The following is a 16,053-nucleotide window of genomic DNA, read 5'->3' as shown; positions in this document are numbered from 1 at the left end:
ATGTCTGCTGAAAGATTAGTATTACAGTGAGAACTGTTTGTGAATCTGCCCGTTCTGCCCCCCACACCCTGTCAAGGATTGAAAGCCTTTTTCTTCAGTATTTGGTCAGTGGTTGTGAACCTGGCCATGATGTCCAAATAGTCGAATGATTGGATATAATGAGAACAACTCGATCAAGTGAAATGTAGGAATAAATAAAGGGCACGATTTAAGCAGGAAAAGAATAAATAATTCATATTTGCTTCCACTCCAATCTCTGGAAAGAATAATCTAATGTAAGAATACAAAAATTTCCTTCTATAATCAGTTGAATGATTCCTCAAGCAGCAGTAATGGATCGAATCTCTCTCTCTCATAACAAAGCCAACATCTAGTTTTTCAAAACAGAGCCAGCGCCGTTAGAACCCCCAACATAACCACCAAGCCACTTTTCAAGCATACGCCACTGCTCGTTGGAGCCACTGCAGGGCCGTCATACTCCATCGGAGAAGGTGCCGGTGAGACTCCTATGAACTGGCTTCTTGCAGACATAACCACAACGATCAGTTTCTGTCCCTTTTGGCAGTGTCCCTCAGCTCCACTGATAAAATAGTATGCCCCTGACCTCTCCAGCTTCACCTTAGTGTTGTCATCCTTGTGTGCAGCTATAGGGCTCGATGTGTTGCATGTTTCATAGTCTTTTTTACTCACCTGGAGCACGGAGTCCTTGCTGGGATCAAAACTCCAAACTGCAAAAACAAAAAACAAGATCAGATGAGTAACAGAAAGGACCCAGATGAGAAAATGAAAGAAAAGTTCGATAATGAGTGGTTATTCCTGTACCTAAAGAGTCTCCAATCTGGAAACGTGAAGCCCCAGCCCATTTGTTAAGAGAGTCAGATTCAGATGAAGGGATTTTCCAAGCGTTGGCTTTGCCTCCAACTAAATGTTCCCTTGCTTCTGTTAAGGTTAAGAAGACAGAAACAAGCAGAACTGAAGACGACAACAAACCTCTGCTTGCAGCCATGTTTCTTTATATATGCTTTTCGAAAATAGTTTTGAAGGGTGCGTATGTGAGGCAGATGGAGAGGAGGATGTGGGAAGAGTGAGGAACATGGAAGCAATTTATAGTGGGCAAATGCGAACCCAGAGAGAAAAAGAGCCGTTGTGGTTGCAGCAGGTTCAAGAGAGTAAAGAGACTATTATTAGATATTGCTTTGGGAATTGTCAAAAATTGAGCAGTTTCATTGTGGCGGCCTACTCTGTCATTTTGCCGTTGGAATTGCTTGAGCCGCCAGCCCATTTCTCAGGACGGATTCCTGCTTGCCACATTTCGTGATTCTCACCGTGACTAATTTCAAATGTCAATAAAATGAGTAGTAGACTAATAACCCAGAATTTTGAGCAATCTTTGTGTCCTTCACATGGTGGGAGGATGGATAGCCATTGCTTGTAGGCTTTGATTAGTGTTTCCTAGTCCATTCAATTCTGCCAATAAGCCCAACCTCTCTGTTTACCCCAAAAGGAAAAACTGATTTACTTATCTGGAAAACAGTGGGGAAGGGGAGGTTTTAACTTTTGATTGAAACTTCTCTGGAAATGCACTAACAATGAGATTGAGAGAAACAAAATCAAAAAGTAAAGTTGTTACACATATTGTTCTTTTCATTCTAAAGATTTATGGGATTATGCAATTCAGGTTTCAGGGTTTATATTTATATACATAAGGATCATTTAAACTTGATTACTACTATATAGTTTGTAACTTGGAGATTTGATTACCTTACAAAGATAATTGCTTATTTAATGGATCTCATCCCTTTCCTCCCTGTGAGACCCCAAGTTTAAAATACAAGGTTGAAACGGGTAATTGATTTGGTGAGTTTAGGAATCATCTTCGTTAGTTGAAAACTCTAAATTTCTAACCTTTAAGAATTCATAAATTTAGAATCTGAAGGTTAGTGGAGGAAGTTGAAATGGAATTAGGCTTAAAAAGATCAATTTTCACAAATTTGAACTAGAAGGGTCGATCCTAGGAAGCAAAATGGGGCAAAATGCATTTTGGAAGTACTAGGATTGACCCCCACGCTTCCAAGGGTTGATCCTTAAGCCTCCATGATAGAAAATGCATTCTACTTTAGACCAAGATTAACTCCCATCCTTTAAAGGGTGATCCCAAAAAGCAGAATGGGGAAAAATACATTTTGGAAGTGTTAGGATCAATCCCTACCCTTCCAAGGGTTGATCCTTAAACCTTCAAGATAGAAAATGCATTATGTTTTAGACCAAGATCGACCCCCACCTTTTAAATGATCAGTCTTAGAAGGATGGATCCTAGGGCATCCAAATAGAAAAATAAAACCTAAAACCCTCAAAACTCGAGCCACTTTTCATTTATTCTCTTTTCTTTGTTTTCCCTCCCATTTTCTTTCAAAATCTCCTCCTCCTTTCAAGACTCTCAAGGTTTTATTATCAAACCTTAAATTCTAAGTACTAAAGATAAGGATTTTCACTCTAAAAATAATGGTTCTTTTTTATTTTAATCTTCTCTCTTTAAAAATTAAAAACTTTTTTAAATTTTCAAGGTTTTACTGGATCTCTTTTCTAGAAAGCTCACCAAGGTAAAGTAAGATACAAGTTAAGTTGTTTATTTAATGGGTATGAGGTTTGGAAGAAGAATTGATGAAAATTATTGAAAATAAGTGAAGATGAGTTAAGTTGGAAAATAGGTTTTTATTTATTACGAATTTCAGGAAGTATTTATGGTGATATTAATGATTGCTTGTTAAATTAGGTGTTGTTGAAGGTTTCAACTCGTCATGTTAAGCAAGGTTCAATTGGTTAAAAGTGCTCGAAAAGTATTGTGAGTAGATATGCGTTTTAAAATTATTTTGGATATAGCTAAACATGTTTTCGAGGTTTATGAAAGAATGAGAAATTTGGATGATTGATTGGATATGTTTGATGCTAAAGGTTCTGAAAGAAAATGTTTTGAATGTATACATGTATGTAAGTATGAATATATGTATGTACCTTTTCATGGGGAACAAGCATTTTAAATGATTGGAAAATTTCGTTTCAACATGACTTGGAAAATTAAATGAACATAGTTTAGCTTTTTGCAATAATTGTGAATTGATAATTAGACTTTGTTAGATGCCTTAGTACCTTCGGAATTGTTAAGTGCCTTAGCATCTTCAGAATTGTTAGGTGCCTTAACACCTTTGGATATTGTTAGGTGCCTAGCATCTTTAGTTAGGTATCGTAGCACCTTTGGATTTTTGCCATGAGCCTTACCATGAACGAATATGTGCTTTATTACACTTGGATGTTGGATTAATGCACAATCATATGTGAATCATTTTACTCATATATTATACTTGCTTATAAGCTTATTTTGAAATGCACCCATTATCGTGGTTAAGCTACATGATTATAATGTATCTTTGACAATTTGACTATGGAATTGATTAGATTAAATGTCTTGATAGGAGTTTGTTTGGTTCATTAATTGTAGAAATATTGATGTTTTGGACCTTAGATCTGATAGATTGGAAAAAGGGAATTGATGGATTGTTTAGGTGTCATAGTACCTTTAGATTTGATTAGGTGTCATAACACCTTTGGATTTTGGCCATGAGCCTTAACATGAACAAACTTGTGCCTTATTACATTTGGATGTTAGATTGAAGCATAATTATATGTGAATCATTTTGCAAGCTAAGCTCATTAACCGTTTATGCCATGAGAGCCTTTTGCAAGCTAAGCTCAAGACTTGAAATGGCATGTTAGTGATGAGGTTAATAAAATCACTTTTTTTTAAAAAAAAAATATGTGAATCATTTTACTTATATTATCCTTGCTTATATGCCTATTTTGAAATGCACCCATTATCATGTTTGAGTTACATGGTTATAATGTATGTTGGAGAATTCGATTGTGTGATTGATTGGATTAAATTTCTTGGTAGGAATTTGTTTGGTTCATCAAATATAAAACTATTGATGTTTTGGAACCTTAGATTTGATCGATTAGAAAGGGGAATTGATGGCAAGGTAAATGAAGTGAAATTAAAAGGTTTAAGGGCCAAATTTGGAACTGTTGGGATCGATCCCTGAGAACCAAAAGATCGATCTTAGACCAGCAGATCCCGCATAAAATGTTCAATGTTTTAAAGGATCGACCCCCTGGTAAGGAAAGGTCGATCCTAGTAGAGCAAAACACATAAGAAGTGTTATGTGTTTTAAAGGATCGACCACCCATCAAGGACAGATTGATTCCTGTAGTGAAAATTACACTACTTATGGTATTTTTATTTTGTTTTAAGCAGTTGTTTGGGCATCTTTGAACCAAGTTTCTAAGGGACTTTGAGTATAATTTTGGCATTTCTAAAGATGTATAATTGCCTCTTTAAAATGCACTTGATCAAATTATGGATTTGATTTGGAAAGTGGCATGTTTTATGCAAATAAATTTATTCTAAAACTCCTTCATTTTGCTTGTACTCCCTTTCATATTCCATATTTGCTCACTAGGATTTTATACTAAGATTTTATATCTCACTTCATAAATATTTGGTTAGCTTACGAGGAGTTTTCTCAAATATATATACATATATATATATATATTGTTTTTATATCTATAGATATTTGGTTTGCTTACTTGAAGAGTTTTCTTTTTATGCTTGTTTTTGGAGTTTAGTAAGATTTTCTATCATATATATATATATATATATTTGTTTTTAGATCAACATATATTTGGCTTAAGATTAATAGATATTTGGTTGGCTTACTAGAGGCTTATTAGAAGAGTTTTCTCTTTGCTAGCTTATCTATATATATAACTTATCTTTTATTGATGTGGGATTTGTGATATTTTATTTCATTCAATTGTAACACTTGTTATGAATTCATATTTTTAACACAAAAGATATATATAAGAGGTGGTAGAAAGTTTATATTTATATATATCAAAAACCAAACTTACTTTTTTGCTAATGTAAAATTCGTGACATATGATACTCTTATATTGCATTAACAATTTTACTTTTAAAGTGTTCTTTACAAAGATCGAACCTTAATTAATTAGAAAAAAGATTCCTTTCCTTGTGGACGAGATTAAGTCGTGCGGGTTTTAACACTCTCCCAATTATAAACCCTTTCACTCAAAATAGTTTTAATGGATGACAGCGTTGGCAGGAGCATATTTCATCAATGAAGTTACATACCCAATCACATTTTGAATTAAAGTTCATACAAGAGGAAAACATATGCATGTGCAGCTTGGTATTAGCAGCAAGGAAATAAAATCGAAGTCCTAAATAAAGGACCTGCTACTGTTGCTTCAAACTTGCCATCTTTTGCATGGGAAATCAATGCTATCCTCCTTGTACAGACTTTGATTCCTCAAAACTGCTTTCCAAAACTTCCCTTATTTGTAGAAACTTCTAAGAATCCAGCGCATCTCACAGATTACGATATCCTCAAAGGAGGGTTCCCTTCCTTAAAACATTTTTACACCCCCTGAGAATTAAACCAGATTATTTTTCCAATGAACAGACTCTGCAACTACAGTGGGTTTAACACGTGTCATCCATGAAGAGCTTCGGGTATCTCCCAAACCTTCAACCTGACGACTATTTAAGTCGCCAAGCCCTTCAGGGAAACATCTGTAAAGTGATTTCCATATTGTAGTTATCTGCTCTAAGCAATGGCTTCTTGGAGAACTTTGGTCAGACTTTTGGCCATAGGTTTGGTGTTGTTTAGCTTCTGTGATGCCAAGGAACTTCTTGTTGGGGGCAGTGAAAATGCATGGAAGATCCCAGTTAACTCATCGGATTCTCTGAATCAGTGGGCTGGGAAAACCCGTTTCAAAGTTGGCGATTTTCTCAGTATTATCTCATCTCACATTCTTCATCTGATATCCTCCATTTTTGTTCATTGTTCATTTTTTTTTTATTTTAGATCAAATTTTCCATGAAAATCCGTCTGGGTTTTCACTAACCAAGCATAAACTTGATTAAATCATTGAAAACCCTGATCTTCTCTGATCATTGTTCTTGTTTGTAGTTTGGAAGTACGACGGTAAGGTTGATTCAGTGCTTCAGGTGACCAAGGAGGACTATGAAAACTGCAACACATCCAAACCGATCAAGGAATACAAAGACGGTAACACCAAGGTGGAGCTGGACAAATCAGGTCCGTTCTACTTCATCAGTGGAGCCGGTGGTCACTGTCAGAAAGGACAGAAGCTTGTAATCGTTGTCATGTCTGAAAAACATTGGGACCATCCTGATTCCCCTACTCCAACAGTACCTGCTCCGGCACCTGCTCAAAACAGCGCCAGCCTCATCAAGCCACTCAGGGATGGCTTCCTGTTCTGGGGTCTGGCCTCCTTTGGGGTTGCTTTTGCTTTCCTTTGAGAGAGAGAGAGAGAGAGAGAGATATGATCTGTCTGGTAGGATTTGCAGGCTGAGAATTCATGTTTGATTTGGTTTGTGATTTGCAGTAACAAAAAGCATGGTTTATGTCTCTCTATCTCCAATCCTTGTTTGATTACAAATTGATTCTGTGATTGATTATGATTTAATTTGAATTTCATGATCTTTGATTCTCCTTTTATCTACTTTTGCATGGTTTTAGTTTAATTGTGAGAGAGCTATTATCATGGGGGAGGGAATAAATTTTGATATTAATTTGATTAACAAAAAAATTTAATTTTCCTTATCTGACCGAAAGTAGCTGTGCATGATTAATGATTTGGTTTTGATATGTGAAAAATAAAAATTTAGGAAATTAAAGAAAGATTTTTATTGATTAATGCATGATTTTTTATTTAAAAAATAAAATTTAAAATTTTTTTTCTTTAATTTCAAAAAAAAATTCTATTTATTAATTTATCCCAAAAACTTAATTTGATCTATGATTTCTATACTTAATAAAAAAATTTTTTAAAAAATAAATTATCGTCGAATTTAATGTTTGTTGATGTTTTTTATTTACGTAATAAGTGTGATAATTAACATGATTAATAAATTATGTCAATTGTCATGTGTCATGTCAATTTATCAAATCATATATTACATAGTATTAGTTAATTTTAAATTTAACTATGGTTAGTTTTTGGTAAGGTTGAGAATTTGTTTGAATAAAAATCAAAATTTGACAGGTCTTTTAGTTACAATAAAAGGTGAAGGACTCAATTGATAAATGGGTATTGTATATGGGATTTTTACTATTTAAACCGAAAAAGAAGATGTTGGGTCAGGCCACGGGAGCCCGAAGAACTGTTTATGGGGCGGATTGGGATCCGTCTAAATTTAACTTAAAATAAAAATAAAGTAAAAAATATCCGGCAATGGCTTCTTTTGTTCTTCACTCGACCAAGCTGAGTCTCTGATTCTCTGTTGAGAGGGTGAGAATTCAGATAACACAAAAGTTACAAAACAAAGCCTGTTATCTTCCCTCTTTGTTAATGAAGCTGATGGTACTGTCGTTGTCAATCTAACAAATGTCAGCTTCCGCTTCATTTCGCTGCTGTAAGCTTTCTTTCCTCTCTCAAAAACGCAAACTTCTCGTTTGCTTCTTCACTATCTTTGGCTTATCAATTTATGATTTTTTTTTCTGGGTTTTTGGAAAATTTACGCTTATTGTCATTAATCGGGAAAAGGGTCTTCTTGTTTGTTTGGAGATTAATGAAAGCTTTGCTCTTTTTTTGTCTCTAGTCGTTTGTTTGTCAGAATACGACTTTTACAGTTTGGTTCTTGAGAGTTTTTTAAGTATATGTAATTCTGGTCTCAGGGGTGGATTGTGGTTCCACGAATCATCTGTCTCATGGTAAATTAGTGCCTTTGCCTTCCAGAATTGGGCCATTGATGCTTTCATACCACTCGAGAGCGGATTTTCTGAAGCTTAACCTCTATCCAGGCCTTAGTTTGCTTTCTTCTTTGGAGGTGTGCTGCATTTGGCTTTATGTTTTACTTCCCTGTACTCCATATTTGGCTAATTGACTTACTGTTGAAGTTGCAGTTGTTAAATAATGTAGGTACTTATTGAGAGAACGTGGATGAAGCCTCATTCGTGAACAATAGAATAGTTGATTAAGAAACTAACAGTAGAATAGTTTATTAAAGACTTAAAACCAGTTGGTAAATGTTTATCCTTATGCAACCCATAGCAATAGACAATAAATTTAACTTTTTGCTTAAAATCAGGGTGAATCTTAGGACTTTTTCTTACAGAGTTTTCACTTTTGTTTCAACTTGATTTGGTTAATCATACATCATTTTTCCAAATGACAAGACCAACTGACCAATCAAATTAGTTAATAAATCATTCAAAATAATCTAATTGTAAATGTGGCAGAACTGACAGGTTCCGACGCTTAGCATGTTTATTAGAAGCCAGCAGTTTACGAGGTAATTATTAGTTTCAAAACAATTCTAACAGATTGATATTTTTGGGATTGGTGGTTTCTGCAGTGCAGTAGTGGTAAACTAAAACTTCAGTCAGAGCCTAGAGCACCATCAAGAAAGTTTCATCGACCATGTGCATTGGTTGTTAGATGTGATCACCCTCAAAATGCAGACTTTCCTCGCTACTATTCAAGGAAAGAGAAAAAGCCCTTCCCTGTACCTGTACTGGAGCTGAGGCGAGCTGCTAGGGAGAGGGCCAAGAAGAGCAAAGGCCAACCTAAAAAACCAGTTCCACCTCCAAAGAATGGCTTAATTGTTAAAAGCCTGGTACCCCTTGCCTATGATGTGCTGAATGCAAGGGTTACATTAATTAACAATCTCAAGAAACTTTTGAAGGTGGTGAAAGTTCATGCTTGCGGGTAATTTCCTCCTTTTGTGCTTATTTCCCTAGGAACATCCCTGATGTAGTACAGAGACAGCCTTGAACCCAGTTATTATTCGCAAAAGCGTGGTATTTTGAGGGAAAAACCAACCTCTTTGACTATAATGTAACAGTATAAGCCTATGAAATAATGTTTACATTTAGCATCATGAAATTTCTTACTACCAATTTCTCGTTTTATTTTTGATCCATCTAGCACCAATTTTTAGAATAAGGTTGACAAGCACCATATATGTCACTTGGTTGTCATATAGGCGCTAGCACTGAAATTTAATGTTCTCACTGAGATTCATTAGTATCCTTGTAATATACCATGGCTGATTACTGTTACCACCTGCTTTTCCGTGTTAATTTTAGATAAGTGGCTTATGATTTATGTAGTGTGCCCTTTTGTATGGGATGCATTTAACACTGCACAAGTTATTCTGCCGAAGTCTAGTAACTTGGTAAGTGATTGGCCAATTCTTGATGCCTTAGTGGTTATTTTAACCAAGTTCTCGTCTGCACATCTCTATGCTTGTAAAGCATTGAGAGAAAGAAAACTCTCATCATTCAAATTGATTGAAAACTTGGAGTGGCAAAAATTTAATCATAAAGACAAGGTGTTTAAAATTTGTTAGCGTCCAGTGTCATTAGATGCGTGTAATGTGAATGATCCAACTGCTTGACTATTCTTGAATGATTCCACACTATGCTTGTTATGTAATTAGACTTAATTTCTTTCTGGTCATAATCAGAGTTCATTAGTTTATCAAAAATTAATTTTTAGCCTTGAGTGCGTATAGGAAGTATGCTGTATTGATCGTTTAATCTCCACATTTTGCAGTTATTGTAGTGAAATTCATGTTGGTCCTGTTGGGCATCCATTCAAGTCATGTAGGGGTCAACATGCTTCCATCCGTAAGGGCCTCCATGAATGGACATACGCAACTGTTGAAGATGTATTGTTGCCAGTTGATGCCTACCATCTATATGATCGCCTTGGAAAGCGCATTCGTCACGATGAGAGATTCTCAATTCCTCGGATTCCAGCAGTAGTTGAGCTCTGCATCCAAGCTGGTGTCAATCTTCCTGAATTTCCGACAAAGAGGAGAAGAAAGCCAATCATTCGTATTGGGAAAAGGGAATTCATTGATGCTGATGAAAGTGAACTACCAGATCCTGTCCCAGAAGTTCCCTTGAAACCAATATTGACTGAAATACCGGATCCAGAAGTAGTAGCTCCTTGTGATGAAGAGGAAACAATCTTGCTTGCTGAGGAAACACTCCAAGCATGGGAACAGATGAGGAGAGGAGCCAAGAAGCTAATGAGGATGTATCCTGTGAGGGTTTGCGGATATTGCCCGGAGGTGCATGTAGGTCCTTCTGGACACAAAGCACAGAACTGTGGGGCCCACAAGCACCAGCAACGAAATGGGCAACATGGCTGGCAAGCGGCAGTGTTAGATGACTTGATACCTCCAAGGTATGTCTGGCATGTCCCTGATGTGAAAGGACAGCCATTGCAGCGGGAGCTCAGGTCTTTCTATGGCCAAGCCCCTGCTGTGGTGGAAATTTGCGTGCACGCTGGTGCTGCTGTGCCTGATCAATATAAACCAACCATGAGGTTGGATATTGGGATCCCCACCAGCCTTAGAGAAGCTGAAATGGTAGTATGAATCTTTGAGGATCTTCATCCTTTATTCTGTATTCTTAATTTCCATATAAAAATGTAAATTATAATTGAATATTATCATAAAAAATGAAATGAAATGCAAAGTTCTTTCCATAAGATGGAATGCTTTTTATGATTTTTGTCTCTTGATAAGTTGATAGCTGCACAACCTGACTTGGTGGCAGGCTTGGTTTCTCTTCCTCTGTTTCTGCTTAGTAATTAAAAAAAAAAAAATCTTATGAAAAAGAACTTAAAAGAAATATATTTCATGTATTTGTTTTATAATTCCTTGAATGATCAATTTAATCATTTTAAGAAATCTTCAAACAGAGATTTTAGGGATAGAACAGAATACAGGGTAATCCACACATGCATCTTTGCAAGAATTTCTGATAATCGAAAGGAGTCTTGTGCCTCCATAACTTCTGGAACTACTTCAGCCAGTCAACTTCCACCTGTCATTAAACCATAACTTCTCAATGTGGATTCTCCTCGTGTCAATCATCCATTAACTACCTCCTAGTTTTCTTGCCACCCTCATGTTTCCCCTTTAAACCTCCCCCAGTAGAAGAAGCAGAGAAAGAGAAGCATCATAAAAACAAGACAAAACGCAGAGAGAAAAAGTTGTATGATGCAATATGGCAGGACCGCATCAAGCAGCGCAACATTCAACAGAAGTACTTCACCAGACTAGAAAAGGACCATGTCCTGTGAAAATGGCCGTCGGTGGTTTTGCCATGGCTGCCACCATAGGTTACTTCGTCTTGTGGTCCAAGAAGAAACCTGAAGCCTCTGCCCTCGACGTGGCAAAAGTCACTGCCGGTGTTGCCAAGCCTGAGAACACCCATCCACGCTAGTTGACATACCTAGTTCATCATCTTCTTCAAAGCATCAGTTTCCTCTTTGTTACTTTCAAATTTTTTACTTGTTCTCATGGTTCAAATGGTTTGTTGTAATCCCATTATGATTGAGAACAAACTAGCGTATGTAAATGAATTATGCTGTTCAAAACAGATGGCAAAGGATGTTCCTTTTCTCTTCGTTTCTATTCATTATTATTAGCTTTTTACATAGCAAATCATCCCACCAAGTTTGACCACATTTATCTTTCGTTCAACTGCAAGGATTACCACCTTCTTACTTGAATCGTTCTATTCTTATTATTCGACAATAAATCAATGGAAGAAAATCTGAAAAAAAGAAAAGAAAGGAAAATCTGCATACATTTGGTCAAGCCACGGAACCAGATCATCTCTTCACGTCGTAACAAAGGATCATGAACAAGAACGTTGTGTGACGAGGAAAGGTCCACTCCTCCCACATCGGGCAGGAACGGGTAGGTCCTAGGCTATAAGAAGCGGGGTGCTGCACACCTGTGACAACTGGTTTTCATGGGAGAGGGTAATGACCCCGTGACAAAATGGTATCAGAGCGGACCTGTTGCCTCGTCCCGACTCACACCAAGCGCCCGGGTCCGGGAAAGGCCGGAGAGGGGTAGGCAGGGTGGCCGGCGGCAGCGGTGCGCCCGAGAACGGGGACGTTGTCGAATCAGGTGGGTGAGGGTGTGACGAGGAAAGGTCCACTCCTCCCACATCGGGCAGGAACGGGTAGGTCCTGGGCTATAAGAAGCGGGGTGCTGCACACCTGTGACAATCGGTTTTCATGGGAGAGGGTAATGACCCTGTGACAGTTGCACCATGAACTGAACTTTGTAGAAAATGGAGCCCAGTAGGAACCTAACTCGGGCTCCAACATCTGTTTGAAGATTCAAGGGTGGGTTGGGTTGGAGTTGGGCCTCAAACGATTCCACGTGATGGGACCCAAGGAAACCTGGAGAGACAGAAAGGTATCAGTTTTTCCAATTTACAGCCACCGAAGAAGACAAAGCAGCTTCTGCATTTTTTTTTCCCGCAACATCATCCCAAATCCATTTCCTACAAAGCTTTTACAACATTTTTCATACAATTCCGCCACAAAGAAACAGTAAGGCAAGATGAATAAAATAAAAACTGGGTATTGGCCTTGAAATTGGCAAATCTATCGCCACTTGCTCCTCCAACTTTCCTTCCCATCACAAAATGTATGAAATGGAAATCTAACAAACTCAACATATATGCTTTACAGTTTTAGACACGCCCATCATTCGCATTAATCCAATCCAAGAGATGGAACTCTCTTCCCTCCCCTCCGTTTCTCCTCTCGCTCTATGTACGATACGTATATCTATACTTCCATAATTGTATTCGTGTTCATCTTTTTCTGTTTACTGGTTCTGCTTTTCCCTTTTTTCAGGTCACCCAAAGCCCGGGAGTTCTGCTACGTTGCCTTTCTTGCCGGTAATTTTAATTTTTTTTAGTGGCTATCCGTTTGGTTGCATAGAAAGTAGAGGGAAAGGTTAGCTGGAACCATTGAAGTTGAGTGAACTTCACGGTTTTTTCAATAGAGGAAAAAATCTTCAGCAAAGTTTTAACCTATTATTAATTTGCTTGATGTTTTTCAATTTGAAATGCTTTGATATCTTTCCATCTTTACGGAACAAATGCCTGTTCGGTTTATAGAGTTTAGACAGTGTTTCAAGTAGATTCTATGATTGGAGGACGTGTTAGAAATTTTAGAAGAACATTTGTTTTCTTTGTTTTTCTTTATATTCCCTGTAATTTGCTTTATGGCAGTGTTCTTAATGTACTGTTTATGCAGTTTTCGATTCGTAAAGGAGCTAACTTTGGCTATTCTCTGTGTATACGGGCAACTTTGAGAAATTCATGTAATTGTAAGTGAATTCTTACTAAAACTATGTTCTTTATGTTTGATTTAATGCTGCAAAGTGTGGATGCACTGTAAAATTGCTGCAAATTTTTTTTTTCCATTTAGGATAGATTGTTGGGTTTAAATTGTTCTGGTAATTTAGTGTACATGGATTATTTGGTGGTGGATACCAAGTGAGGGTTTGTTACTTCATATATGTATAGATAAGTAACTTTACTTCAAAGAGGTTTACAAATTAGCTTTTCTCCTTTCTTTGCAGCTGCTCAAAATAACTTTTTGCATATTTCAAGGACGCATGAGGGTGTATCTCGGTGTTATGTTAACCCAAAGGAGGGTTTAAATAGATCGTATTATAATAGTAAATTACATAACCAGAACAAAATGTCCAGATACATAGTTGCGAGATCTGAATTTGCTGGGACTGGAACCCCTGAAGCTGCCTATTCTTTATCAGGTTTTCCTGAAAATCTATTCAGTCATTGACCTATTTTGTTATATATATATATATGATTTTAAATTGTTGCACCCTAACAATTTTATCAATTCTTCAAATTTCAACATGCAGAAATTAAACTGGGTTCAAAAGTTAGAGGAGTATGCTTTTATGCTGTTACAGCAATAGCAGCTATTTTACTTATTTGGTTTATGCTGGTTTCGCATCCCTTCGTGCTCTTGTTTGATCGCTACAGAAGAAAAGCTCAGCATTTTATTGCCAAACTTTGGGCTATGGCAACAGTTGCTCCTTTTTTTAAAATTGAGTTTGAAGGATTGGAGAATCTGCCTCCAGAGGATGTTCCTGCCGTATATGTTTCCAACCACCAGAGTTTTTTAGACATCTATACACTTCTAACTCTTGGAAGAAGCTTCAAGTTCATCAGCAAGACGGGGATATTTCTTTATCCCATTATTGGGTGGGCCATGTCTATGATGGGTCTAATTCCATTAAAGCGCATGGACAGCAGAAGCCAGTTGGTATTCCCTCTTCTTTTTTTGTCATCGTTGTTGCAGTTGTTTCTGCTTAGCATGCCCATGTTGGATGGCAATATAGGAATCTGTTGTAGTAATATCTTTTAGATAGGCAGGTTTTCTTTTACTTTTTCTGAATTATAAGTTTGATATTCTTTTACTGTTGTGCATGTAGGACTGTCTTAAGAGATGTATGGATCTCATCAGGAATGGTGCCTCTGTTCTTTTCTTCCCAGAAGGCACACGGAGTAAGGATGGGAAGCTAGGTGCTTTCAAGGTAAGATCATGCTGGCATTCTTATTGAGTTGCTAAGTAAACTATCAATTGAAACTTATATGTCTTTGGTTTGGGCTCAAGTACCATTGATGAAAAGATTGATACTTGCCTTGGCCATCTTCTTTACACCCAGTGGGATCATATGCAATTGCCTTGTACTCAAGTCATTAAATGAATGTACTCTGGAATACTTCCGAGCCCCTATCTAATAAAAAGTACTCTCTCCCATATTGATGATAGGTTTGGATTATAGAAAATCTGGAAGATTTTAGAATGCCACTGCTTATTTGGAAGCTCATATTTGTCTTGATTATAATGTGCAGAAAGGTGCATTTAGTGTTGCAGCAAAAACTGGAGTGCCTGTCGTTCCTATGACCCTAATCGGCACAGGCAAAATCATGCCTTCAGGACTGGAGGGTGTCATAAATTCAGGATCTGTAAAAGTTGTTATTCATAAGCCGATCAAAGGAAGTGATCCAGAAATATTATGCAATGAAGCTAGAAACACAATTGCAGATACACTTAAGCATCAAGGCTGAGAAACTGGCTGGCCGCTATGACCTCTGATTTTATGGCTCAAACTTACTCCTTTGGTGCTGATTTAAGGAACATGATTGAAAGGTACGCAATTTTGCCCTTAACTTTATTGGAACTGTGTTTTATTTTCTTTTGGCAAATAAAACGTGATTTGTGCCATCTTTTGACCCATCTCTCTGATTTTAGACTTCTATATATAAAGCTGAATACTAATAATCACTCCATTATAAAGCTCTTAGTGATGGGATTGATAAAATGATTATTGACATCAGGATGTTGTGTGTTTTTTCTTCAATTATGCTCTGTTCTATGCTCGGAACAAAACTTGCTAATACTGATGAGCCGTTTTTCTGCAGGTTTTACAATTCTGAAAATAGCACCATTTAGTTATACATGATCAGCTGCTGGCTTTTAATCACTTTCACTTTGCACCTAACAGTTTAGGCTCTTCGAGATTGTATCTGGGACCATTACATCCTATGTTTCCGACTGGCAGTAACAACTAACAAGATGGCCAATCTACCAGCTTAAGTTGGCATCAAAATTTTCTTCCATGTCACGTCCTGCAGTTTGTGGCCATTCTGGAATAAGAGTCTGAAAAGGAATTTTGCTGTACCCGGATAGAACTTGGTTGTGTATTATTTTGTCAAAAACTACCTGCATCTGGGGGCTACAAAATAAAAAGATAAAACTATTCTGAAGAGGTCATTCTCATGGCTCTTTTCTTTCACTCCTTCTTGTTTATGTAAATGCAATGGCGGCTGGCTATTGGCGAACTCTGGACCTGAAACTTATAGCTGAAGCTGTACACGGAGAAAAGGTCAAGGGGGTTGGAGGCCGAAGTGGGAGTCCTGCAAGGCTGTGCCAACTCTACCTTAGTTGGCTTAATACCTTTGACCACGTTGATCTCTACACCGGATTTTGGTTCAGCTAATCCTTTGTTTATATCATTTGAAGTAAATTCCATCAAAAGATATAAAGAAAGCAAATAAATTCCATCAAAAGAAATAAAGAAAGCAA

At 37.2% G+C, this 16,053-nt stretch overlaps 4 protein-coding genes across 8 annotated transcripts; 3 read left to right on the top strand and 1 right to left on the bottom strand.

Moving 5' to 3' along the window:
* Positions 1–278: 278 nt before the first annotated feature.
* On the bottom strand, positions 279–1,353 carry LOC110410419 (early nodulin-like protein 15). Its single transcript, XM_021420085.1, has 2 exons — positions 823–1,353; positions 279–728 (listed from the first exon to the last, which is right to left on the bottom strand). The coding sequence occupies exons 1-2, from the start codon at positions 1,004–1,006 to the stop codon at positions 379–381; spliced, it is 534 nt and encodes a 177-aa protein (XP_021275760.1). The 5' UTR covers positions 1,007–1,353; the 3' UTR covers positions 279–378.
* Positions 1,354–5,637: 4,284 nt separating this feature from the next.
* LOC110411362 (early nodulin-like protein 12) lies at positions 5,638–6,621 on the top strand. Its single transcript, XM_021421488.2, has 2 exons — positions 5,638–5,869; positions 6,048–6,621. Exons 1-2 carry the CDS (start codon positions 5,689–5,691, stop codon positions 6,398–6,400), a joined length of 534 nt encoding a protein of 177 aa, XP_021277163.1. The 5' UTR covers positions 5,638–5,688; the 3' UTR covers positions 6,401–6,621.
* Positions 6,622–7,326: 705 nt separating this feature from the next.
* Positions 7,327–10,626, top strand: APO2 (APO RNA-binding protein (DUF794)). Its single transcript, XM_021420899.2, has 4 exons — positions 7,327–7,516; positions 7,779–7,930; positions 8,459–8,811; positions 9,661–10,626. The coding sequence occupies exons 1-4, from the start codon at positions 7,489–7,491 to the stop codon at positions 10,490–10,492; spliced, it is 1,365 nt and encodes a 454-aa protein (XP_021276574.1). The 5' UTR covers positions 7,327–7,488; the 3' UTR covers positions 10,493–10,626.
* A 424-nt stretch (positions 10,627–11,050) lies between these two features.
* On the top strand, positions 11,051–15,766 carry ATS2 (Phospholipid/glycerol acyltransferase family protein). Of its 5 annotated transcripts, none has more exons than XM_021421751.2 (9): positions 12,356–12,501; positions 12,613–12,696; positions 12,781–12,824; positions 13,186–13,258; positions 13,514–13,708; positions 13,820–14,226; positions 14,396–14,497; positions 14,820–15,117; positions 15,390–15,766. In XM_021421751.2, exons 2-8 carry the CDS (start codon positions 12,654–12,656, stop codon positions 15,033–15,035), a joined length of 1,080 nt encoding a protein of 359 aa, XP_021277426.1. In that variant the 5' UTR covers positions 12,356–12,501; positions 12,613–12,653; the 3' UTR covers positions 15,036–15,117; positions 15,390–15,766. The 5 variants fall into 5 exon arrangements, with proteins under 5 accessions (XP_089638904.1, XP_021277426.1, XP_021277425.1 ...); XM_021421750.1 differs by having other exon boundaries at positions 12,359–12,476; XM_021421752.2 differs by having other exon boundaries at positions 12,453–12,471.
* Positions 15,767–16,053: the final 287 nt, after the last annotated feature.

Source organism: Theobroma umbraticum, unplaced genomic scaffold, assembly GCF_002168275.2.
Source record: "Theobroma umbraticum cultivar Fairchild unplaced genomic scaffold, ASM216827v3 scaffold_56.0, whole genome shotgun sequence".
Classification (NCBI taxonomy): Eukaryota; Viridiplantae; Streptophyta; class Magnoliopsida; order Malvales; family Malvaceae; genus Theobroma; species Theobroma umbraticum.
This window is presented reverse-complemented; position numbering and strand designations above follow the sequence as displayed.